General features: G+C 44.1%; 3 protein-coding genes across 5 annotated transcripts in view; 1 reads left to right on the forward strand and 2 right to left on the reverse strand.

The window, feature by feature from the left end:
- Nucleotides 1–1,113: 1,113 nt before the first annotated feature.
- Nucleotides 1,114–5,894, reverse strand: LOC133496608 (syntaxin-11-like). Its single transcript, XM_061812404.1, has 3 exons — nt 5,374–5,894; nt 5,220–5,280; nt 1,114–3,019 (listed from the first exon to the last, which is right to left on the reverse strand). Exon 3 carries the CDS (start codon nt 3,010–3,012, stop codon nt 2,134–2,136), a length of 879 nt encoding a protein of 292 aa, XP_061668388.1. The 5' UTR covers nt 3,013–3,019; nt 5,220–5,280; nt 5,374–5,894; the 3' UTR covers nt 1,114–2,133.
- An 8-nt stretch (nt 5,895–5,902) lies between these two features.
- On the reverse strand, nt 5,903–12,387 carry stx11b.1 (syntaxin 11b, tandem duplicate 1). Of its 2 annotated transcripts, none has more exons than XM_061812403.1 (3): nt 12,256–12,387; nt 7,577–9,204; nt 5,903–7,508 (listed from the first exon to the last, which is right to left on the reverse strand). In XM_061812403.1, exon 2 carries the CDS (start codon nt 9,195–9,197, stop codon nt 8,301–8,303), a length of 897 nt encoding a protein of 298 aa, XP_061668387.1. In that variant the 5' UTR covers nt 9,198–9,204; nt 12,256–12,387; the 3' UTR covers nt 5,903–7,508; nt 7,577–8,300. The 2 variants fall into 2 exon arrangements, with proteins under 2 accessions (XP_061668387.1, XP_061668386.1); XM_061812402.1 differs by lacking the exon at nt 12,256–12,387 and adding an exon at nt 10,904–11,352.
- mthfd1l (methylenetetrahydrofolate dehydrogenase (NADP+ dependent) 1 like) overlaps nt 12,124–24,905 on the forward strand; it is a 37,239-nt gene continuing 24,457 nt past the window's right edge. The window contains exons 1-17 of one of the 2 annotated variants that reach the window (XM_061812400.1): nt 12,124–12,519; nt 13,536–13,620; nt 13,797–13,847; nt 13,920–13,973; nt 15,418–15,542; nt 15,810–15,910; nt 16,499–16,635; nt 16,713–16,824; nt 18,364–18,425; nt 18,506–18,603; nt 18,704–18,877; nt 18,959–19,095; nt 20,692–20,738; nt 20,888–20,995; nt 22,118–22,192; nt 22,571–22,673; nt 24,616–24,692. In XM_061812400.1, coding sequence (XP_061668384.1) covers nt 12,269–12,519; nt 13,536–13,620; nt 13,797–13,847; nt 13,920–13,973; nt 15,418–15,542; nt 15,810–15,910; nt 16,499–16,635; nt 16,713–16,824; nt 18,364–18,425; nt 18,506–18,603; nt 18,704–18,877; nt 18,959–19,095; nt 20,692–20,738; nt 20,888–20,995; nt 22,118–22,192; nt 22,571–22,673; nt 24,616–24,692 — 1,797 coding nt within the window. In that variant the 5' untranslated portion in view covers nt 12,124–12,268. Of the gene's footprint in view, nt 12,520–13,535; nt 13,621–13,796; nt 13,848–13,919; nt 13,974–15,417; nt 15,543–15,809; nt 15,911–16,498; nt 16,636–16,712; nt 16,825–18,363; nt 18,426–18,505; nt 18,604–18,703; nt 18,878–18,958; nt 19,096–20,691; nt 20,739–20,887; nt 20,996–22,117; nt 22,193–22,570; nt 22,674–24,615; nt 24,693–24,905 lie in introns of those variants that run through there. The other variant, XM_061812401.1, reaches the window with a different exon arrangement.

Below are 24,905 nucleotides of genomic sequence, written 5' to 3' on the forward strand. Positions count from 1 at the left end.
GTGTTCTGTTTTTCAACCATCCATTTTCTACCGCTTCTCCGGGTCAGGTCGCAGAGGAAGTAGCTTCAGCAGGGATACCCAGACTTCCCTTTCCTCACCCACTTCTTGCAGCTCTTCCGGAGGGATCCCGAGGCGTTCCCAGGCCAACCGAGAGACATAGTCTCTCCAGCGTGTCCTGGGTCGTCCCCGGGGTCTCTTTCTGTTGGGACGTACCTAGAACATGTCATAGCCACAATGCGGAGTTGGACCCAAATGCACGACTCGGGAAACGTGGAGGCAGTTCGGGAAATATCTTTATTCAGTCCAGAGTCGGTAACAAGGTAGGCAGTCCACGAGAGCAGCAGTGATAATTATGTCAGACTTACGAGGTAGATCGGGAGACAGGTAGTGGTCGGTACAGCAGGAGTCGAGGAAGTGCAGGAACGAGGCATCAGTGGCAACGATCTGGCAAAACCAGACCGTCCGCTGGGTCCGATAAGTACTGCAGGTAATTACTGGGGATTAGGCGCAAGTGTGCACCTCCTGATGACTGCAGGTGTGTTGGGGCACCTGCCCAGCCAGGGCTCAGACAGGCAGGATCATGACAGAACACCTCACCAGGGAGGCATTCGGATCATCCACCTCATCTGGCTCCTCTCAATGCAGAGGAGCAGCGGCTCGACACTGAGCCCTTCCTGGATGACCGAGCTTCTCACCCTATCTCTAAGGGAGAGCCCGGGCACCCAGCGGAGGAAACTCATTTCGGCCGCTTGCATCTGGGATCTTGTTCTTTCGGTCACAACCCACAGCTCGTGCCCACAGGTGAGGGTATGAACGTAGATCGACTGGTAAATTGAGAGCTTCGACCCTCTTCTCCACAACGGACCGATACAAAGTCCGCATCAATGCAGACGCTGGACCGATCCATCTGTCAATCTCCCGCACCATTCTTCCCTCACTTGTGAACAAAACTCCAAGATACTTGATGTCCTCCACTTGGTGCAGGATCTCATCCCCACACACGAGACATGATTCAAAAATTTATTCCACACAATGGACAGAAACCTCAGCGATCAGATTCGATTATGAGAAACAACATACTGACTCGATGCAGTATTTTCTTTATTCTGTGGAATGAAACAATTCAGATGAAGCAACATGGTGCACAAAGTACTTTCCAAATCATCTCACCGCGTCAGTGCAACCACATCAAAGAGAAATACTTTATAGTTATTATTTTTATGAAAGTAATGACTTAATGTATAGTTTGACTCAAAAGTTAAAAAAAAAAATCTTTGGTTAAAATCCATTCCGAGAACAAGACCTGGCTGGCTTCAGTTAACTTAGTAGATTGGACCTGTGGAAGTTTAGTGGCTCACAATGCTGACGCCTTGTGACTGACTGCTGACCAGTACTAGACTTGGATATGGGCTAGATTACTCTTTGACGTTTAGCTTTGTGGATGAGAGTGGAACTGGTACAAAACAGGGCCTTTGTCAAAAGGGTTCCCACAAGCCTCGGGATATTCTCATCTCACGTTTGTCATTTCATTCTCAGGACACTGAATGGATTTCAACTGGACTGTTCTGGTTGTCTTGGAATACTTTTCGGCTCTCATCCGAGCAGCCTTCATCAGTCTTAATTAACTCTTTGGTCAACACTGAGTTGTCTAGCTGCACCTCAAAGCGACAGATGGTTTGAAAGAGGAACGAGAGAGGTCATCTCTAAACATAGGACCAGGCTGACCAAACCACCTCCCACCTGCGCACAACGGAGTCCTTTTGTCACTTCTAAACGGAATTCTGGATTACTGAGGGAGTTTACACCCAATGACTGCTGTTGACGGGAATCTCTGCAAAGCATCTTTTGCATCCCGAAAGGGTGATGCCATTTATAGATTGAGTCATCCCGCTAAGTCGTCCGACAAATACTTTGGTTTCCAGACCAACAGCCAGGCTTGTCCTGTCCGAACTAGCCTAGTAACGTGAGCCAGCTCGGGTGAGAGGCCAAACATCTTCTTAGAAGACTGGAACGGTCCAGTTGTGATCAATTTATTGCCCTGAGAATATCCCCACAAGGTTGGGAGCAGACTGTACAAAAACTCCCAAAAACTTCATGGATATATAAATCCTCAAACCTAATACTTGTTCCAGTTTATCTTGTCCAACATGGTAGACACGGGCAACATTGCAAAAAGGGATTTTTTTTCCTGTACTGTTTCGCCCTGTTGATGTCGACAATGGATTTCTGAATATAGTGCTGAGTGTTCGACACGTTGGCCTCGATGTTATTGAGCATGGAGCACTGCTCTTCGGTCAGGGCGGCCACTTGCTGGAACAGTTCGTGGACTTCCTTGAGCCGGGCCTCCAGTGCGAGCAGCTCATTGTGTCGGTCTTTTATTTCGTTCATCGCCCAGCGGGAGGAGTGACCCTCTTGGGTCGGCAGGCTCTGGTACAACTCGCTCCAGCCTTCGCATCCTTTGTCTACAATTTCATCGAGTTTCTTGTCAGTGATTTTGGTCCCTAATATGGAGGCCTGCCGCTGGATACGCTCCCTACAAATGAGCCGCTGCAGTTCCTCCGCCTGGTTGTAATTCCCCATGGCGGCTTGGAAGGCGAGGATGAGCGAGTCGTACTGCATACAAGTAATGCGACTCGAAGCTGATTCGGGCCCCTCTCTTTTCTTAATTTTTTTGCTTTCCTCACCCAGTGCCAAAATCCGAGTGTGCAGCTGTTGGCCTTGCTTCTGGATCCCCCTGGCGATGTCGTCCGAGTCCCTCTTGACTGTGGAAAAGTGGCGGACGGTGGTGCGAAAACGCTCGTTGTTCTTGTCCAGGCGCTCCACCTCCAGGAGGAGCATGGAAATCTCCTTGCGTATGGACTCGGCTTCCTTCAGGATGGTCTCAATGTCCGAGGAGTTCTCAAAGACAATTGCCTCTTGAGCTGTCGGTAACTTGCTCTCGTCATACTCCATTTCTTCGTCCTCCTCCAAATCCTCGCTAACATTCCGCAGCCTCTCCAGCATGTCCCGCATTCTGCCTCTGTAATAGAGCAAACATGTTATTGTTCTTACTTCTAGTGCAGAGTGTCACCTTTTTCTGAAGATCTTACTCGCTGAGTTTTCGGTCTTTCTCTTTCAAAATGGCAAAGGTTTTACCCCCAAAAAATGTCATGTCTACTGTTTTTACTTGGCCCGAGGCTATTCTGGCAAGGCCAGCCGTGCTTTCGCCATAGTGCCGTGACGTAGAACTCGACGCAGCATGTGAACCTGAGGAGCACCCGATGTCGGGCAGTTGCTGCCAGATGGCCTGCCGCCAAAATCCGTGAGCGGAGAGGCGAGGAATGGCCGCCGTCACTGCCCGAGCAATTTTGCGGAGCATAATTTGCAGCCGGCTTCGGCGTTGTCTCTGTGTTTACCTTAAAGGATCTCCACACAGCTGACATGACTCCTACTCCACCTGCCTGGATGGTATCGTCATGTTGGTGAATTGCTATTGGTGTTGTCTTATCGGAGCAGTTTTACGAGTACCATCTGACTATGAGTTCAGATCGTTATCGGGGCATCCTTGCTTTCGATCATTGCGTTGTGAGAGTGGTGGTGTTAGGAGATGTACCAAGTTGGGATAGTCCCAACAGAAGGCGATGGTGCAAACCATGAGTCTCTCTCAGAAGAATCAGTCAGAAAAATGTAGTTACACCGATGTGGAGACTGTGGTGTCAGCGTCCAGAGCCAAGCCACAAAACCGTGTGTGTTTATTTTTCCACCTTTCTACTCAATTGTGATGTCATGTCCCGATATCACACGGATCAGTTTGTTGTCTGTGGGTTTGTATTTGGTGTTCTGCTGCCAGGTCAGGGTTGCAAATTAGGATCCGTTCTCAATGGTCTTACCTATTATTACCTATTATTAGTTTAAAAATATACGTCCACCCGTTCAGGTTTTTCGCAGCACTTGTCGTCTTCAGCGTCGCAAGGGCGCCGGAGGCTACGGCGGCTGACTTCCACCGACAGGTGAACAACTGGGGACTTGTCGCCAGACAATTACGAGACGAACAAACATTCTTACTTGCTTTCAACACCGTCACTGAACTGCCTCTGCCGAAGTCTGGTGAGTCTGCTACTTATTGAGTTATTTTTGTATGTTTTGTGGGTACTTGCGTGAAAATCGATTGATTGCTGCTGTTTAATCATTTCTGATCTGGTAAGAGGTATATTTCTTTCTATTCAAAAGAAATTTTGTTGCAATTTCCGATGTTAATGACAATTATATTAATTGGAGACTCGAAATTGCCCTTTGGCATGATCGTGAGTGCAAGTGGTCGTTTGTCTCTATGTGCCCTGCGGATCGGCTGGCATCCAGTTCAGGGAGTACCCCGCCTCTTGCCGGACGATAGCCGGGATAGGCTCCAGCACTCCCACGACCCTTATCAGGATAAGCGGCTGGGAAAACGACACAACGAAAAGTCATAATAATTGTGATATCTTGTACTGTGCAGCGGAAAGTGATGGAAGAACGCTGATCATAATGTATCGGCTGTCAACAACGTTCGCAGGTTTATGCGAGGTCATCCATCAAAATAAACACTGGAATCAAATTATTAGATAAGTGTGCCCATATTTGATGAGATAAACCAGGCGAACCAAGCATTTTAATCAAAGTTATTATCAAAACTTAAAGATGACGTAGCTCAGAGAGGCCCCTTAGCTCAGTGGTTAGAGGTTTGGTTTGGTAAACCAGGGGTCGTGAGTCGGTCATCTGACTTGGGGCCTCTACTCCCCAGGAGGGGTTGCGGAGCTAAAAACTGCGCCAAACAAATATGAGCGTTCATCTGAGATGACGCGCTGTGGCGACCCCTAACGGGACAAGCTGAGAGGAACACAAAAATAAGGATGACAAAGCGCAGGAGACTCATGCGATTATTCAAGGAAAACAGTGTTGCTTTACATAAAGACTGGTCAAAAGTCATGCAGGTTATGGTTTTCCATACAGCTATACTGCATTAATTAGATCGATTGGATTCATCATCTACCTGTTCCACAACTTTAACTTCATTATTTTTTTTAATCTGCTGCACTGTACCGTAAACCATCCACCAGAGGAGATCTGTGCTTCTTTGTATTCAAATGTATTTTTATTGAACATTGCAGTCAGACCAGAGCGCAATCAGAGAAAAATAAAACAAGTCAAAATACGAGATACGAACACATGACTAGTAGTACCATTGGAGTCAGGTAACTTACCCTTGTTCTGGTATCCTCACACAAGTTCTGAAATCAAGTCACCCTGACCGGGCATCTGCCTCTTCATTTATGAAATCCGAACGCGTTAAGAGAGAATATTTCAGTTTTTGTGAAAAGGAAAGGCAGCTGTCAAGTGTACATGCACAAGTCCAACCTTTCAACGCTGGCCCTCCCTTTCAAGCAACACCTCTTCCTGGAAGGTTTCTTTACATAATTCTTTTTTTTTTTTTTTTTTTTTTTAAAGGTGAGGAAGCGAAAGACCGGGTGGACCTGTTCGACGTCACGCCACGAGGAATGCTTTGAAAAGATTCTATTTTAACTCCGGCACATGATGTGCTGCAGCTAATCAGCGCGCCTTTACAAAATGACACGTGAAATATTGATGACCATAATTCCTGGCCTACAGAGGGCACCTGGCTAGCTAGCTTTAAGCTCTTTCTGTGTATCGAGGCTCATTACCAGGTGCGCTAACGCTAGCGCCGCATCACCACATAAACAGCAGGGTTAAAAGTCGCAGCTTCTAGGCCGGAAATTACGGTACACAATGGCGTTTGTTTACTTGGTTTAGAAACAATTTTCCTGGTAACGGCTTCGATAAAGATCCATCACTTGAACATGTTTTTAATATTTGCATGACAGACAACAGAGCTGATTCATTTTTGAAGTTGTACATAACTCCGCAGCGACGATGCACATTCCATTTCCCTTGAAGCTCACCATTGAGCGTGACAGACGAATACGAGGAATCAACTGTACATTTTTTGAAATTGTTTTATTGTATTGTGCAATTTAGGGTGACAGGGTTTTGGTTGTCAGGCAGCAATAATTTAATAAATCTCAGGCACAAAATACATTCTAGTGGACGTCAGAAACAGTTATCTTTGAACTTCCACGACCTACAGACAATTCATTTTTTACAGTACATTTACATAACGAGGGTCAGACATCTAGCATACTGTACGATAGTTCTGAGGAGGACAATTTTTTTTTAATCCGGCATTTTAAATTTTGTGTTTTTATACAAAACACAACAAAAGCTAATCTCGATACACTGTTCATAATTTTCATCGGGCAGTGATGTATTATTAGTAGTATTTTGTGTGCGTGGCGAGCCCAGGTAAATATGTTTTTCATCAAGTTGTGCTCATCGTCAATCGTTATGTGCAAAATTATTTGCCGTCTCGTTTCCTGGTTTGAGAGACCTGTCGCAAATCTTTGATCAAAACATCTTAACACAATCTCAATCTTTTTTTTTTTCTTATTATCCTCAAGTTTCATTTCCTGGAGACACAAAAGAAGTTCGCGTATGACGAAGAACGCACGTAATTACAGTTTTCCTCACCTGTGATGAACGTCGGGAGAGGCCAGATTGTCACACGTGACGTGACGTGATGTCATATTTTAAACGATTATCCTTGAGTGATTTCCCCCCCCCCCCCCTCTTCCCCGTTTTGAGGTCGACCGTCGTTGATATTAAACCTGTTCAGTACCGATCACCGTAGACGTGGGCTGAACTTGGTGAACGATCGCCAATGAGGAAGTTTATTTGACTGTTTGTGTCGAGTGTTTGTATAATGTGTCATTCAAGCGCAATAAAAATGTCAAGGGGAAGAGTTTGCAAACCGCAATTTAGCTCCCCAGCAAGCTATTTCTTCTCGGACTTTTTCTTTGTGTTTTCCGGAAGACGTCCAAATGCCCCGCACCGCGTCTCACAAGTCAGATTTCGGTACCACCAAAGACAAATCGTACTGGGGCGTTCAAAATAAGAGCAGTCCAATGTGACTGATTAGCTTCATCGACATTTTGTGCAATATTTTTGTATTGCTACATGTCGAAACGAGGCGGCACGGTGGATCAGCTGGTCTCACAGTTCTGAGGTCCCGGGTTCAATGCATGTTCTCCCCGTGCCTGCGTGGGTTTCCTCCCACATCCCCAAAACATGCAATATTAACTGGACACTCTGAATTGCCCGTAGGTATGATTGTATTGTGTGGCTGTTCGTCTCCATCTGCCCTGCGATTGGCTGGCGACCAGTTCAGGGTGTACCCCCCTCCTACTCGTTGATAGCTGGGACAGGCTCCTGCACTCCCCGCGGCCCTTGTGAGGATAAGTGGCTGAGAAAATGGATGGATGGATGTCAAAATGAGTTATTTGTTGAAAAGGGTGAAGTTGACTTTAGAAACTCAAAACTATTTTGGACAAACTTTTTTTGTTTCTAGGATTTACCAATCCTTTGAGTCACCAAACTCATATTTAGTTGTATGACCACAGTTTTTATTTTAGAACTGCCTGTGTGGCATGGAGTCAACCAACTTGTGGTACCTTTCAGCTGTTGTTCCACTCCAAGATTCCTTCACGGCATTCCACAATTAATATACATTTTTTAATTTTGATTTAGAAACACCGTCACCCCGCAAGTTCTCGATTAGATTAAGGTCTGGGGACTGGGCTGGCCACTCCATGACATGAACGTTTGTTGGTTTGGAACCAAGACTAGTGCGTTTGGGGTCATTGTCTTGTTGAAACACCCGTTTCAAGGGCGTGACCTCGGCATGACCTTTTACTCTCGCCGTTCCACAAAATATTCCGCCATTTTCCTCAGGCTTACAAGGAGAAATGGACGTTCAACAGGTGCTGGCTTCATCCTTAGTTCGGCCCCAGCTGATTCACACGTGTTTTTCTCAAAACTGATGACCTCACTGCCGCGCCCGTTGTTTTTGAACACGCCCCTTTCAACAAATTGCCCAACTTCACAGCCTCAAGAGTGTCTCCTGTTGCTTTTCTGAGAACGTACGACACCTACTGGTGACTTGTTTGACATGCAGCAATAAAAAAAATATATATATATATATATACGGAAAACGTGGATTAGTCTGGTTAGTCACATTGAACTGCGATTATTTTTTATTATTTTGCTGGGGAGATGCGGAGAACACGGGAAAAAGGTTCTGTCGACCGCAGTTCTCGCGCAGACATCCCGACATGAACCCCACCGGACTGTCTTATCTCCGCATAGCTGATTTCCACCGACTGCAGGCGGTTCTGGAACATATCTCCCACGATGAATGAGGTTTACTCGCTTTAGTCAAAGCACGGGAAGCAACTACAAAACATCTTTTTAAAGGGATTGTTCCTGTCGTGACGCTTGGCCTTGCCGAGTTTGAAGAGCGCGTCCTGCAAGACCTCGTCCGTTTTCTGAACGTTGGTCTGGATGGAGTCGAGCATGGGGCCCTGCTCCTCCACCAGCAGCGCCACATCCAGGAAGATCTCATGGACTCCCTTGATGCGGTTCTCCAGGTCCACCAGCTCCTGGTGGCGCTTTTCGATCTGGGACAGAGCCGCGCGAGCCGTCTTGCCCTCCGCCATGATGTTGTCGGTGAAGATGTTCCAGTGCCCCTTCTCGATCATGTCCTCCACCTCGTCGCCGGTCACCTCGCGCCCCACAATCTCCATCTGCCTCTGGATCTGAGCTTTGCAGTTGTCTCGGTGGCTCATCTCGGCCTCGTTGTAGTCAAACATGGCGTCACGGAAGCCGTTGCTCAGGCAGGCGTACTGCGTTCGGGCGATGCGCGTGATGGCCGAATTGGGGCCGTGCGCTTCTTCTAGCTTCCGGGCCGTGTTATCCATGTCCCGTAGGTGCGACAGCACACGTTCAGCCCGTGTCTTAATATCGGCGCCGATGGCGTTTGAGTCCCTTTTGATGGTGCTCATGGTGGTGACGCCCTGCAGCATCCGAGAGTTCTGTTCCCGGAGCCTTTTCACCTCCAGACGAATGAGCTGGACATCTTTGTGAATGTCCTGAGCCTGTTCAAAGATCTTGGTCATGGCGGGGCTGTTGTCGAACACCACCGCCTCGTGGGGGAGCTCGTCCTCCAGGTCCACGTTACTGAGGGAGTCCGACAAGGCCGACTCGGCGTACTCCATCGGCTCCACGTGGCCGCTGGACAATTCCTGCATGTAGCTCAGTCGGTCCCTCATGGTTGAGCTGAAAATGTAAGAAATTACAAGTTCAAAAAGGGACACGACCTAGACCAGGCTGTGTCAAACTCTGTTTTTGTCCCGGGCCACATTGTCGTTGTAGAGGACCTAGACCTAGACCTCAAACACAACCACAAAAATCTTTCATCGTCACATCAAATTGATGATTTGTTTTATGAACTAGTTTTGGATTCAGATATCAAGGGTAATGGGTTTTCCAACTATTGTAGATGTTTGGTAACACAAAAAATGCTAGCAATATCTCAATGTTATCATTTATGATGTGAAAATAAGAATCATGGAAGTTGAGGCACTTGATTTGCCTTCGGGGGCCGCATGAAGTCATGTGGTGGGCCAGATCTGGCCCCCGGGCCTCGAGTTTGACACCTGTGACCTAGAGAAACGTGACCCGGGGAGCATTCCGTGGCCTTATTAAAGAATTATTTGACATTGTCGGCAACGAGCTTCTGGCATTCAAAATTTCTCCTATCTAATGTGAAAAAACATACAAATAAAGTGTCATTTTGAGATATATATTTTTTTTTTTGTTAATCTGTCCACAAAGTTGGCAAAGCATTTGGAATGTTGTTTTAGGAGCATAAAAGTCAACCCAAGTCAAGCTCGTTGATAAATAACATCCAACGCAACAGGATTTTTTTTCCTCTTTCTAACCGGACCTCATTTTTTAAACAAATGTAGGGATTAAAAAGGTCATATTTGGTAAAATGTCGCCATGAGAAATCAGGGTGCCTTCTTCCTTCAAGGTGGAACCCACCCAGTGCCCGGCACCGGCCGGACAGGTTCTCAGTAGAATACTTTTAAGGTGTTGCTCCTCACCAAACGGGTTTCTTTCATCTGTCATCTGACTGACATCTTTTTTTTCTTCAAGAATTCATTTTGATTCCTTATCGGGGGACACGCATGACATTCAGCAGATACCGTACCTTGTTTGCAAATATAATATAAAATGGGAGCCCGTTTTTGAAGGCGCGAGGACCGACGCCTCCGAATTGCATACATTCAGAAAACTTTCGCCCTAAAATTATCATTCATTCTTCAATGAGTCCTCTTATCCAAACATTGGTAGAAAGGAAATCAGGAATGAATATGGTTGAAAACACTGAATGTAATGCCACATTATTAGAATATGGTAGAAAGATTCATTTATTACAGTAGCACCATTCCAAAACTGCATTTCATATATCACACTGTTTGAATCGCATACAATGTGGAATATTTTGTTTGGCAAAAAAAAAAAAAAAAAAAAAGCAAGTTCAGTGATTAAAATTTCCACAACAATAGCCAGCAGTTGATCCAGTTTCACAAAATCAGAATTTGACAATAAAAATGATTTTTAATCCACAAGCTAGGGTTGAACTGTAAACTGACTTCACTATTGTATATTCTAATTCAGATGCACCTGTGATATTACTGGTTCATTCTTCAAGCATCACACAATAACATTTTATGTTAGGAAAATTGATGCATTTGTATTTTTCCATCGTTATTGGGTGGAAGAATATTTTGCTAATTTAATCGTCATGTTAACGTGTGCAACTGATAAAAAAAATATACATTCTTAACATGTTTTTTTCATTCATTTGACTAAATTCTACACAAATTCCGAAGTCACGAAAAGTGAGTCAGGGTGAGAACACCGCACAAACTTCAACCTTCAGTACAATTAATAAGTAAAAGTGACTTACCTTTACTTTGTAAAAAAAAAATAATAATAATAATTCTTAAAAATTAGTTTGCTGTTGTTTCAGTAACATCCTACATGTACGGAGAGCAGCTGCCTCCTGGTGCCGACGTCGGTTGCCTTTTGTCCGAGTGACAGAAGGAGGAAGGAATGAAGACGGATGGGTTTGTGACTGCAAAGTTTCAAAAAAAAAAAAAAAGCTGCGTGATCAGATGTTGAAGCGCTCGACGCGCGTTTCTGCACTAAATTGAACCAAATTACGCATAGGATTTTATTGCATTTGTCGCCAGTTTTTCACTTTTAAAGAAGATTTTGAGCAATGCTGATAGTAATAAGAATGATTTGAGCACCCGAGCGAGGAAAATGGCTTACGACGTCTCAAAAGTTAATTCTGATGACACATCCAGTATGGCAGACGCGTTCTCATATTCAAGCAATAGGCAAGCCGCTCAAAGCGAAGTCTACACTTTATCTCTATCTATTGATACCTATGTTATTTTACGACAGTTGTTTCCTCATGAGGGCCATTTTTGAACCGGTCATTCATTGAAAATCTAAATAATAAATGAAACGTAAAAATTAAATTGATTACAAACATTCTTAATAAAAATATTAAATTAATTACATTAAAATATGTTGGAAGGTGTATTCATTCTTATTAAATTTAATTTAATGTTTGTATTTGTATTGTATTGTAAACTATCAATATTATATATATTTGATATATCTCTATAGTAAGAGTTTGACAATTAAGATATTCCGCTACTAAAACACGTAAACTTTGAAATAAATGAACTTTTCTCCAGCGTGTTAATGTTTGTTTACTAGTGTTTTCCATGTTTTATGTTTCAGCTTGATTAAAAAATTCTCCGATTTTTTTTTAAAATATAAAATGACAGATAGACAGAGTAATGGATTGATAGCTCTTTTCTGGTGTGGTCCCATGACATATTTTAATAATTTAACCTGTTCATAACCACATGCTAGTGTTTTCCTTTTGCCGCGCTGCTGCATTCAGGGCCATCTCGTGAATTTTACAATCAAGTAGTTTACATATCACATGATGACTTGAAAAAATGATTTGAAATGTTCCCTTTCCAATATAAAAATGCATTTTTTTTTGCTTTAATAAAGCCATACATTCCTTTGTGGGGAGTCCATCTGTAATTTTTTGTTTTGTCTGCTCTTGCCAACCGTGATGAACGCCACATTCCCTACGTTTTTTGAAGGCACCATGGCTCCATCAGGACCGTGTTACCTTTTTCGCTCATATTTGCTCTTCTTTGTTGCTAGTTTGGCGACCTCGCCGCTTCTCTTTATACGACAAAAGTTGTAAACCAACTATTCGACTTTTACCAAAGACGCGAAGATGATTTTGTCCGTAGTTCGCAGCGCTCGCGGCAACGTCGCCCTCCGGATGCGCCATGCCCGACACGGAAGTAGGGCGAGCGGGTTGTCGCGGGGATGCCAGCCGGCCGGCGAGCCTCTCGGCCGGCTTGGGGTGCGGGCGGCGAGCGCCGCGTCCGGCGGAGGCGCCGGAGCCGGCGCCAAACTCCGGGCGGGCGACTTCAGGAAGCAGTCGCGGAAACGAGACGGCGTTGACTTCGACCGCGCTCTGAGGTAAACTGCGAAATATATCGTTGTATTTGTGTGTGGGTGTGTACAATGTGTTAAAAATATGTATTTTTATCTGTTGGCTGGTCGCCACGTGTGGCGTTTTGGCTACGTGCCAAACTCGCACGTTCTCGGGGTCTGATTAGAGCCCCCCACTCCTTGCCCACCGCTAGCTGATGTAACCTCGCCTCTTGGTTGCCTTCCACCAGCAGGATAGCGCATTAACACCCAAAGTGGGCTCCATCCAATTTCATTCATTCATGCATTCAACACGTATCGTCATGTAAATATGCCGTACACATTTCTTCCGGTTACTCTTCGGTCATTTTGAATGTTGTTTTAATATTTAAAAAAAAAAACTGATCATATCATCAAGCCCTGTTTCAAAAAATTCCCATGGAACATTTCTAAAGAACTTTAGGACCCAAGTCCTATAGAATAAAAAAGTTGTTGTGTACAAATTCTATATAATTTCTATTAAAAAAAAAATTCTAGCAGGGACGTGCCGCTCATACCTGTCAACTTTTCGGCACGCCAACCTGTATAAACTACCTAAAAAATCCTGATAGAGAGCAAAAAAATCCTTAGAACATACCGAAGCAAATTATATGTCAAAATAACGGAGGGAAAGATTTTTATTGGAGATCTCCATATTGATAATATCCGAAGTTAATGTTGAATTATCAAAGTCTATTTAGTGGCATGACTGTTCAGAATTGTAATTCATGTGTAACTTTCTTCACCAACTCTAAATGCTGACCCTTTGGCAAAGCATCCATCCATATTGACTTTGCATCCCAATAATGCTGTCAGAATCTGTATGATTTGTGATATACGGCCGTAGACGTAAGATTCACGGCAAAATCCGTACGAAGTCCGGCTAAACCGTACGAGTTAGTTCGTTACTGGGTTGTGTTATATTATTTTACTCGTACTGTAGCCTGTAAATCTCTGTTCAAGGCGCAGTTTTAAGTTGAGAAAATGTCATTTGACGGCTTTCTGTGCCGTTTTTGCTGTCACAGGGATGCGGTTCGCAGCACCAAAGAGGCAATGGTGGCCCTGCAGAGAGCAAATCCAACGGTCCAGCCGCTGCTTGCAATTGTACAGGTTGTGTATGGGTTGAATATTTCACTACAGATCAGATAAAACTTCAAATGCAGTAGTATTCTGAATAAAAACCACAGAGAGTAGAAATAAATGCATTGGGCTATCATCCATTTACTTGTTTTTTTTTTTTTTTTTTTTTTTTTGCTCCTGTCACAACTTGTTTCTGTGTTTCAAAGGTGGGTGAAGACGACAGCCTGTTGGAGATAAATAAGAAAATAGCTGGAAAGGTAACTCACTTTTACTCGCCGTTCTGTACAAATGTTTTTATTTTGTTTTTTTCTAACCACGTTCTCCCACAGGTGGGCTTAACCGTCACTCAGATCCGCCTGGCCGAGGATCACGGTGAGGACGAAGTAAGTGCAAAAGAAAAAAAAAAAAGGCTCTTAAATGTTCAGCGAGTCCGTGCATGATTTTTTTTAGCATTCCGAAGGCTGTTTGTTTGCGCGGCATGTGATCAAGCACATCTGCGCGGCAAAATCCAATTAGGGCGGTTGGCCGACTGTGACTGATGTCTCACATGAGCCGTAATTGACTCCACGTTGGATCTTGGAGCTCGTTCGGGCCATTTATCGGTCTTTAACTGGGTTAGTGTTGAGCTCTAGCAGTTGTTCAAATGGAGGACTAATACTGTACTCGTATGCAGTGACGCCTCAGTTCTCGACTGCAATCCGTTCCAGAAAACGGTTTGAGAAGTGATTTGTTCGAAAACCAAGTCAATGTTTCCCATTACAATGAATGGAAAAAGAAATAATGCGTTCCAAGCCGAAAAAAATGGGCTTTTTAAAGCATTTTTTTTAGCTTTCCCTTATAATAAACTGCAGAGTAGAAATAGATGTATAGTTTAAATACTTTATATAATAAAATAATTCAAGAAATGTATTTATTCTTTGCTTTAAATGTATGCTTTAGTAGTAGAGTACGCTAGACTAGGAGTGCATTGCCGTATCTGTAGTGACTCTGCCCCCAGCCTTGTAAACTTTTTTTATTAACAAAAGTGCAGAATAACTTTAACCAAGCAACTTGCCTTCTTTTGAGCCATGATTGGGGGTTAAACGGTCGTCCTACATAGGAAGAAAAACAACAGTCACTACCGGGACACGTCTGTGTACGGAGGCTGCGTTATACAGCGTTATATATATTTTCGGCGGCGTGGGATTTCAAAACAAAGCGCGTCGCTGGTCATCTGGTCTGGTTGCGCGCAATATCTTATTTCCGGGTTTTGTCGGGGGCGTTTGAGTACTGATTTTCGTTTGAAAACAGAAGGAAAAAAAAATCTCGAAATTTTTGTTCGAAAATTGATTTGTTCGAAAACGGGGACGTTCGAGAACCGAGGCTTTAATGTATTAAGATTCGTCCAAAAAGTCAAAGAACAAGCAAAAGGCCATGGTGGTCCATTGCTCGTTGTGCAGTTTAAAAAAAAAAAAATAAAACAAAATGAATGCATGTGACATGCGTCATGCGTGATTGTGTTTCAAACTAAACTTTTGAAGCAAAAGCGAGGTTTCTTTGTGGATGTTGGGGAGCAAATCAATGCATGAATACTGAAGTTTCACAATTTACGCTGTGACAACACATAACAATGGATTCATTTTTCACAATTCCCCACACCTCCGTCAGTAAAGTATACATTAAGATGCGGGAAAAAAAATGCAGGGTGTAGCAAAAGCCAACCGTAGACCATTTACAAGACCTCCTGCTGTTATACTCGAGTTCTTATTTTCTTGCGATCTGAAGTTAGTCTTGGTGCGTTCCATCCGTAAATGCCGTCAGCCGTGTTTGCTTTGTCCGCGCGGGCAGATCGTCGAGAAGGTGTCGAATCTGAACGAGGACCCCGGGGTGCACGGCGTCCACCTTCACCTCCCCCCCGGCTCCCTCACCAGCCGAGTGCTCGACGCTCTCAAACCCGAGAAGGACGTAGACGGGTAAAAACCTTCAGAGATCCGCACATTGACTCACATGATAGGTTGACCGATTTCATTTGTATGTCATTAAAATTCATGTAATCGAGTAAAAGAAATGTTTAGAATTTCAGATATTAATAGTTTAAACCCTAGATAAAGCACAAAACTATGATCCCAGTGCAATTACCATTAAATTCCTCAATCCCAAATCCTTTTTTTTTTTTTTCATTACTTCTTGAATAATTAACTAATTCAATATATACGCTTCCCTCCCATCTTTTATGATAGGATAACATATTTGAACATGGGTCGTTTGGTGCAAGGGGACCGGGACAAAGGTTTTGTTCCACCTGTTGCGAGCGCTGTAATGGATTTATTGCAAAAACATGGTGAGTTATTCCCGCGCATTTTACCTCGTCACATCTTTTATATCACTTCTATAAAATCAATATGCAGATTGTGAGAATGACTCGGTAAGCTTGAGTAATATTAACGGTAGTTGTTTTTAACAGAGAATAAAGAAAATATACCTGTGAGTATTGTTAGATTGTCTGTCCACGTGTTGCTCCACCGTTTGTTTTCAAATATCTCTGCTACATTCATGCTATTCTTTGGCCTGTCTTAGACGTTTCCCATTGTGTGTTAGCATATTTACATTAAGGTTAAATTATATGGCTGTTTTGAATACATAATTCTATTTGGTTTTAACCATAAACTTGAGTTGAGAGTCTCATTAAAGAAACCTTTTTTTTTTCTGATGCCTGTAGTGATCAAATTGGTTTGAGTTCACCGCCGCCGTGTGGCACTCGTATCCAAAGAACTTGTTGGTGACGTCACTTGTACCTCAAGGCACCACGAGTTTACAATATAGAAATCTCTGTATTGTCTAATGATCCGGGAGGGGAGAGAGAGTGAATGATTCCGAATATGGACAGGCTACTCATTCAAAGACAAAAATAAAATACATTTTCTTCCAGACTCTCCCTTAGAAGGAAGAACGGTGTTATTGATCGGCGCTGAAGGACCTCTCGCGGTAGCCCTGCAGTCCCTGCTGGAGAGAAGTGGAATGGCAGCTCTCAGAAGTCATTCCAATTTCAAGAACCTCCAGCGACAGGTCACTCGAGATCTTATGTGGCTTTTTTTTTGTGAGCGTTGTCATTTCACGACTCATCGTGTTAATCGTTTTCTCAGGTGATGGAGGCCGATGCTGTGGTCCTACTGGGTGCCGACGATCTTAACATTCCGCCCACCTGGATCAGGCCAGGCGCCGCGGTCATCCGGCGGGGGCTCAACCAAGAAGGAGGTGCTGTAAAATAGGGTCCCCCGATCACCGGGTTCTGCTTCTGTACACATCAACCCGCTGGTCTGGGTCACGTGATACGATATATTAAAATCCCACCGGTGGGCTTTTTGGGCCTTGCACCATTTCCAACATCCTGTCCTTGTGTAACGGGATTTTTCTGCAATGACAGCAACCAAAACCCAATTTTTTTTAGCAGAGACTGGACAGATACAGCAAGTGACATACTTAGAGCGACCATTGTCACCCAAGTGGAGAAACTAAAGCAATTCTGTGGACATCAAATAGCTTCGTCACCGATTTAAACTGTTGTCGTTTGCGAGTTGTGACAATGTTTACTGTTTTTACATAAAATTGGGGAAACACACAAAAGCAGCCAGAAAGACAAATACAATGACCACAAAGTCAAATAAACCAAATTCAAATGCCTGTTTGCTTGATATAATGTCACGTGTGCAGGGATGTAAAAATAATTGTGCACAAACATCGCCGGCAACGAAAAACACAAAACCGGTTTGGGTGGTTTTGTCACTGAGTGATCAATGGTGAGTCGCCCACAGAAAGTTCTTCTCATTGAGACGAATTGTCCTCCTGAGGACTTGTACACACCTACTTCTTTCACCTGCTCGTCATATGAGACATAAACAAAAGTGTACCGTCTCCGTTTGCGGTCAGCAAAGTAAGGGACCTTTCCGATGGCCATCTTAAGCTCCGCCCCCTTAGCCATGTCCCACGAGCTTCCAAAATGGTGATTAAACAAAACACGTTTGAATGTCGATTCTCTATCGCGTGTTCCAGATAATATTGGGGTATGTTTTTTTTTGCCAAATGCGTCAGACTTGTCCGAGAGAGTTCTACAGAGAGGTCTCAACTATTTCACGCAAAGGATATGTACACGGAATTAAGATTTCGGATGGAGCGGGCCGCAATGTCAGAGTTACAGCGAAACGTCGGCGATCGATGCAAAAAAAAGTTTGACGCCTCACAAACTTCATATTGAAATCCAACAGGATAAAATAGTATATTTAATAGTATAATAGTAAATAATTCAATCAAACTCAGAGAAGTTACTTCTCCCTCCCTTACTTTCGAACATACAGCCTTGTGTTTGTTGATCTTGTTCACATTTAGTTGTATGCGCGCTCTTCCGCCAGCCTTAATCCATCGTAGACACTTTGTCAACTGCGTTTTAGGCTTTGGAAACGGAATCAACCGGGCCCCTTCTAACCTAGCAGGATGTTGTTGATCAGAATTGCAAGTTCCCCAAGCGCATCCGAGGACCACTTTCTTCGTAACATGAACTTTTCCAAGCGCACGCAACTGGCAACCAGCGTTGCTTGTGGGACAATATGGCGAGAGGGGCGTGTCAAGCAAGGGGCTATCTGATTGGCTAATATTGTATGAGTGATTGTGTTTTTGCAGCCACTGTATTTTTTATTTTTTTTTTAGCTAGCAAACTATCATGTGAAACAGAAACAAAGCAGCACTAACAATTGCGATAAGTTTTGAGATTTCACGTCATTCAATATTTATTATGTTCAGATGACGGTGGGATTTCGTCAAAGTCCGGGTTGGCTTATCTCACGGCAGCGTACAGAATACAGGTATGTAGTTTTTTCGGATGGGGCGATTTGGTTGTATTCTTACTTGGCTTTTGTGGGTTTTTTCTGGTTCTGTGTTCAAGAATGTGGTGCACAGCAGCTGTCGGAGGCTCCAGGAGCAGCAGTATCGGCCCTGGAGATTGCGTGCCCTCAAACTCCACCCCCTGACACCCGTCCCAAGGTCCCGCGAGGCTCTCATTCATGAAGGATTTCCGTATCACCTTAGAAACGCAAAAGTTTGACTGCTCTGCTTCTTCTTTTTTTTTTTTTTTGTTTGCCAGTGACATTGAGATTTCCAGAAGTCAGACACCCAAGGCAGTGGAGCAGCTGGCAGAGGAGATTGGCCTGTTGCCAGAAGAGCTCGAAACTTACGGCAGGAGCAAAGCAAAGGTCCGCCTCTCGCTGTTAGATCGCCTCCAAGCGCAGCCCGACGGCAAATACGTGCTGGTGGCAGGGTGAGTTTATCCCGTCATTGTTTCGGCGATATTACCGTTAATTTTTGTGAAATGTGACGCCAAACTGTACGTTTCTGTTAGTATAACTCCGACCCCACTCGGCGAAGGGAAGAGCACGGTGACCATCGGCTTGGTCCAGGCCCTGTCTGCGCACCTGAAGCTCAACTCTTTCGCTTGTCTACGACAACCCTCTCAGGGACCCACCTTTGGGGTCAAAGGTCAGCGGTACAGGCCTGGTTGTTCATCTCAACTGCTAGCGTCAAACTCAAGGCCACACATTTTCTTTGATTTCTGTTGAAAGGCAGCCATAAAAATTAGAACCACCTATTGCGGAGGGAATCACGTAAATCACGGGTGTCAAACTGATTTTTCTCGCGGGCCACATTGTTGTTCCGGTTTCCCTCACAGGGCCGTTATGACTGTGAAACAAAAACATTTAGTCATCTCATCATATTTACATCATCAATTTATGAACTAGGCGGCACAGTGGATCAGCTGGTAAAGCGTTGGTCTAACAGTTCTGAGAACGCGGGTTCGATCACGACCCCGCCTGCGTGGGTTTTCTCCGGGCACTCCGCTTTCCTCCCACATCTCAAAAACATGCAACATTAATTGGACACTCTAAATTGCCCCAAGGTGGGATTGTGAGTGCGACTGTTTGTCTCTATGTGCCCTGCGATTGGCTGGCGACCAGTTCGGGGTGCACCCCGCCTCCTGCCCTTTGACAGCTGAGATAGGCTCCAGCACTCCCCGCAACCCTCGTGAGGACAAGCGGCAAAATAAAATGGATGGATGGATGGAATTTTTTAACTAGTTTTGAATCAGAAATCAAGGACAATGTGTTTTTCAACAATTCACATCTGGTAACACAAAAATCCTTGTAATATCGCAACTTTATAATTTATGATATATTACAATTTGAAATTTTGGTCCACATTTTTACCAGAATCATGGAAATTAACACCATAAAATCATGTGGCGGCCCAGATCTGGCCCCTGGGCCTTGAGTTTGACACCTGTGATGTAAATTGATAGGTGATTACTAGAATTCCAGCACAACTTATTGGGTAAGCATGAAGAAATGAAATGGGATAGCACACTAGTCAAATGCAGAGTAAACAAAAGCAATATGTTAAAAAAAAAAAGTAGTCGTACAGTAATAATCGCGTAATAAGTTACACTCCTCAAACTCTTATTGTTGGCCACTGCATACCTTTGTTTCCGGAAAAAAAGACAAACTATTGATGATACACTTTTGAGGCACATAAGAGGCACAAAATTGGGGAAAAAAAGCAATTTGGGAAAAAAAAGGTAAATTTCTACACTACTAACTGATCGGATAAAAGTTCAAGCTGACAGCAGTGATGAATTTGTTTGGGAAGAGACGTTTGGTCAAGCTCTGATCTTGTGCGGTCCATTTTATTGTGTGCGCACACTGTTATGACATTTTTATATGATTTCATTTCAAATTGCATTTTTAAAAGCAGTTACGCTGCTGTCCATAATGGGCCCCGTCCGGTATAAAATCAGAAAAAGGAAATTGCTTTGGAATGGTTTACTCGGGAATAAAACGCCGCACGCACGTGACTCCCCCGCTGTGCGCTTCGGACAAATCCTTCAGCGGACATTTGCCAGTCGGGAGCGTATCGCGTTTTTGTGTCTCCTGTCAGCGTGGAGCTAGTGTTTCATAGCCTAATGGCTTTTGCGTCACGGAGGGGGCAGTTCATTCGGAGTCCAGCGCTCAGCACTCCTCTTTTGTGCGTCCCTTGTCCCGTTGTCTGCCTCTGACTGTGCTACTCCTTCTTTGTGTCTAGGGGGAGCTGCAGGAGGGGGTTATGCCCAAGTCATCCCAATGGAGGAGGTAAGATACTCGCGGCCTCCCTCGGCGGGATTAGTGTTCGCTTTCAAAAAGAAGAAAATAGTTCGCATTGCCTAAAAGGTTGACAGGGAGAGGTGGCGCACAAAGGAAGCCGTTCGTCTCGCCTTCTCTCAAACTTATCCGCACTCTAGTTCAACCTGCATCTGACGGGGGACATTCACGCCATCACTGCTGCCAACAACCTGGTGGCGGCGGCCATCGACGCCAGGATGCTGCACGAGACGACCCAGTCGGACAAGGTGTTAAAGATCATTTCTCCAAAAAAACAATAATAATCTCACACCAAGCATGATATATCAGGTGAAATTTCCGGATGAACCAAGTATGACCTCCTCCAAACACTGAAATGAACATCACCAACTGTAAAACATTTTCTGTACTTTTTGCACAATTCCCTACTCTAAAGAAGAGCTCAATGTAAAAATTTGCAAGCAGTGTTTAATTCATGAATAAGCCAATAATGCAATGTATCGAGGCGGCTGGTGAAGCGTTGGCCTCGCAGTTCTGGGGACCCGGGTTTGATCCCCGCCTGTGTGGAGTTTGCATGTTCCCTCCGTGTCTGCGTGGGTTTTCTCCGGGCATTCCGGTTTCCTCCCACATCCCAATAACATGCAACATTAATTGGACACTCTCAATTGCCCCTAGGTGTGATTGTGAGTGCGGCTGTTTGTCTCCATGTGCCCTGCGATTGGCTGGCAACCAGTTCAAGGTGTACACTGACAGCTGGGATAGGCTCCAGCACTCCCCGCAACCCTCGTGAGGATAAGCGGCAAAGAAAATGGATGGACGGATGTAATTTATTGGTCAATTCATGGATCAAACTCCTGCTGTGGGTTTTTCCATTTAGCTCACTGGTGTCAAACTCAAGGCCCGGGGGGCCAGATCCACCCCGCCACCTGATTTTATGTGGCCTGCGAAGCCAAATCTACAGTGTCAATTTTCATGATTCTTGTAAAATATCGGGACCAAAATTTCAAATTGTCACATATCATAAATGGTAAAGTTGAGATATTCCAAGCATTTTTGTGTTACCATCCATGAATAGTTGGGGGGAAAAAAAACATTACCCTTGATTTCGGATTCCAAAACTAGTTCATAGCTTGATGATGTAAATATGATGAGACGATTCAGTATTTTTGTTTCACAGTCGCAACGGCCCTCTGAGGGGAAACCGGAACCAGAATGTGGTCCACGAGAAAAATGAGTTTGACACCCCTGATTTAGCTCTCTGTTTGTGCAAAAACTATTGAAACGAAGGTCAAATTAAGTTCACCAGTGAAGGTCATCGTGGATTTTAGGTTCATCCTGAAATTTTCAGCTCACTAATCGTAATCACTTTTGTTTGCTTCGTCCAATCACAGGCTCTGTACAATCGACTGGTCCCTTCAGTCAATGGCGTTAGAAAATTTGCACCCATCCAGGTTGCAAGACTGCGCGTAAGTGTCGTCATCTGTTTTTCCACTAGGGGTCCTCAGTTATCCTGTCTGTAATGTTCTGGTCGTCCCGACAACAGCATTAAATATTTTTATATCCGCTGCTGTAATTTTACGGAGTGTTGTCGACGACTGTCTTGAATTTTATGAGGGACATTTTAATTCTTTGAAAGTTACTCAGCAAGGACTATAAATATGAATGAGTTTTAATAGATAAACAGATAAAAGAGTTGGCAGTCCTTGTGAAACATTAATGCCCCCACACACACTCGCACACGTTCTAATGAAGAATAAAAGAAGAATATTTTTTAACAAAGCATAAATTCTACGGTAATGGCACAGCTTGTTCAAACGTCGCATGTCTTCTTCTGGTTCTTCCAGCGTCTCGGCATCAACAAAAGCGACCCAGCCTCTCTCACGCCCCAGGAAGTCAGTTCTTTTGTCCGACTCGACATCGACCCCTCCAAGGTCACCTGGCAGAGAGGTGAAAACAAAAAATAACAAAAAGACAAACATTTCCCATACCTAAAATAAACAGTGGTTCTTTTTTTGTTGCATAACTCCTACCACATTTTTTCTTCTAAGATTTTGTATATATTGCTCGAAAGCGGCAAGACCATTCGTCATAATGAAGTAGCTCATCCTTCGCTTGCGACAAGCTAATGGTTATAGCGGTGTACTGTATACTTTACTGGGAGCTGTGTGGGTTTCAGGCTGTCAGTGAGAGAAATATGCAGCGGTTCCAGAGGGCATTCTTTTCAAAAACACACACAAAGCCCGCAGATTCCGTGCCGTCTGTTGTTCTGTGGGTGTGATTGCACGTCCTGTTTTTTTTTTCTTTTTAATTCACTATGGTAAACAACAGCAGTGGTGAATGAGAACAGCATTTTAAATACATCATCATCATCGGGTGTGTCTGTGTTAGCGTCTCGAAATGTGTGTTTATTTTTGCGCAGCATAATACAGTTTTGCCTCAGGGTACTCGCGGCCTGACTGACAAGGTCAGTTGGCTGATTTTTAACTAACTTGCGAGCGCAAAGCTGGGATACGAGCGCTGTGTCGTGGCAGCAAACTGAACACCAGAATAAGAAGCAATTTGGCAAATGGTGAATGTTTAATCCCGTTTAAATTGACTTCATAAATTAAATTACACGTTTTGGCTCAGATGGTAAAGCGTTGGCCTCACAGTTCTGAGGTCCCTAGTTTAAATCCCGGACCCGCTTGTGTGGCGTTTGCATGTTCTCCCCGTGCCTGCGAGGGTTTCCTGCGGGCACTCCGCTTTTCTCCCACACTCCAAAAACATGCAACATTTATTGGACACTCTAAATTGCCCCTAGGTGTGATTGTCAGTGTGTCTGTTTGTCTCAATGTCCCCTGCGATTGGCTGGCAACCAGTTCAGGGTGTACCCGCCTCCTGCCCGTTGACAGCTGGGATAGGCTCCAGCACTCCCCGTGACCTTGGTGAGGATAAGCGCCGAAGAAAATGGATGGATGGATACACATTTTTCATTTAAAACCAAACAACATTGCCTCAGTACTGGTCCTCTCGCTTAATGCTAGCATATAATTAAAAACGCCATTGACATGCTAACGGTTAGCATTGAAGGTAACAGTTTTCTAACCCTTCAAGCCAGGGGTCGGGAACCTTTTCGACCGAGCCATGAATGCCAAATATTTTAACATGTAATTTCAAAAGAGCCGTGCAATATTTTAAAAACTAAATACAGGTGTATTTGCGCATTTATGTAAGACCAACACTTTTAGAGTACAATAAGTGGCTCATGATGGTACGATGTCAAATAGTTCTTGCCGACAAAAGGCGTGTCTTTTACTCGTTTGATTATCTTCTCTGTATGCGAAGTTGTTGAAATGTATATTGGCAACTTCGGAGTACGAATGCTTTGGCATACGCCCAATCTGTGACTTTAGACACACAGCTGAACCGTCTCTCTCGACAAAGGCTGTCAATTCTCGTTAAAACTTTCAATACTCTTAACGTGTTTTTCTTTGAGCAACCTTTGTCAAATAAAAAGCGTTTCCATAATTAGTTGCTCCAACCGATCGACGCTTTTGCACCTGCGCGTATCGACGACTACGGCAAGCCCACTAGGACAAACTGTCTCTGCGTCATTTGCGTTGCATGCATAACAGAATCACACGTGCAGTATGTTGTTATGAGGGCTCTGCGAGGCATATGGAACCATCAAAAGAGCCAGCTATGGCTCACGAGCCATAGTTTCCCGACCCCTGCTTTAAGCAATGAATATTAGGAGAAAAAGATTCATGTTGCAGCAACTGACCGAGTCACGTGCATTGGTAGTAAACAAAGAAGAAGAAAAGGCTGGAATGGATGAATGGCCATTATTTGCATTCATTTCAGTGGGGGAGAAAGTGTCAATATTTTCGCCCTTTTCTTTGTTTTCCAGTGGTCGACACAAATGACCGCTTTTTGAGGAAGATCACCGTGGGCCAGGCCAGCACTGAAAAAGGACAAATCAGAGAGGTTTGTCTTTTCCCCTCACGATCACCAAAATGTGAACTAACGACTTCTCAAGTACCCACCCTCTCTAACTGTGCAAAAGCTAAGCTGTATTCCAGCCATATTTCTGCAGTAAGGACAGCTAATGAAATCATTGCACATAAACATTTCACCTCCAATGGGAAGCCAGCGAGCCTTAGCGAAGGCAAATATTTGAAGAAGGAGAAAAATGATACA

Source organism: Syngnathoides biaculeatus, chromosome 23 (genome assembly GCF_019802595.1).
Source record: "Syngnathoides biaculeatus isolate LvHL_M chromosome 23, ASM1980259v1, whole genome shotgun sequence".
NCBI lineage: Eukaryota > Metazoa > Chordata > Actinopteri > Syngnathiformes > Syngnathidae > Syngnathoides > Syngnathoides biaculeatus.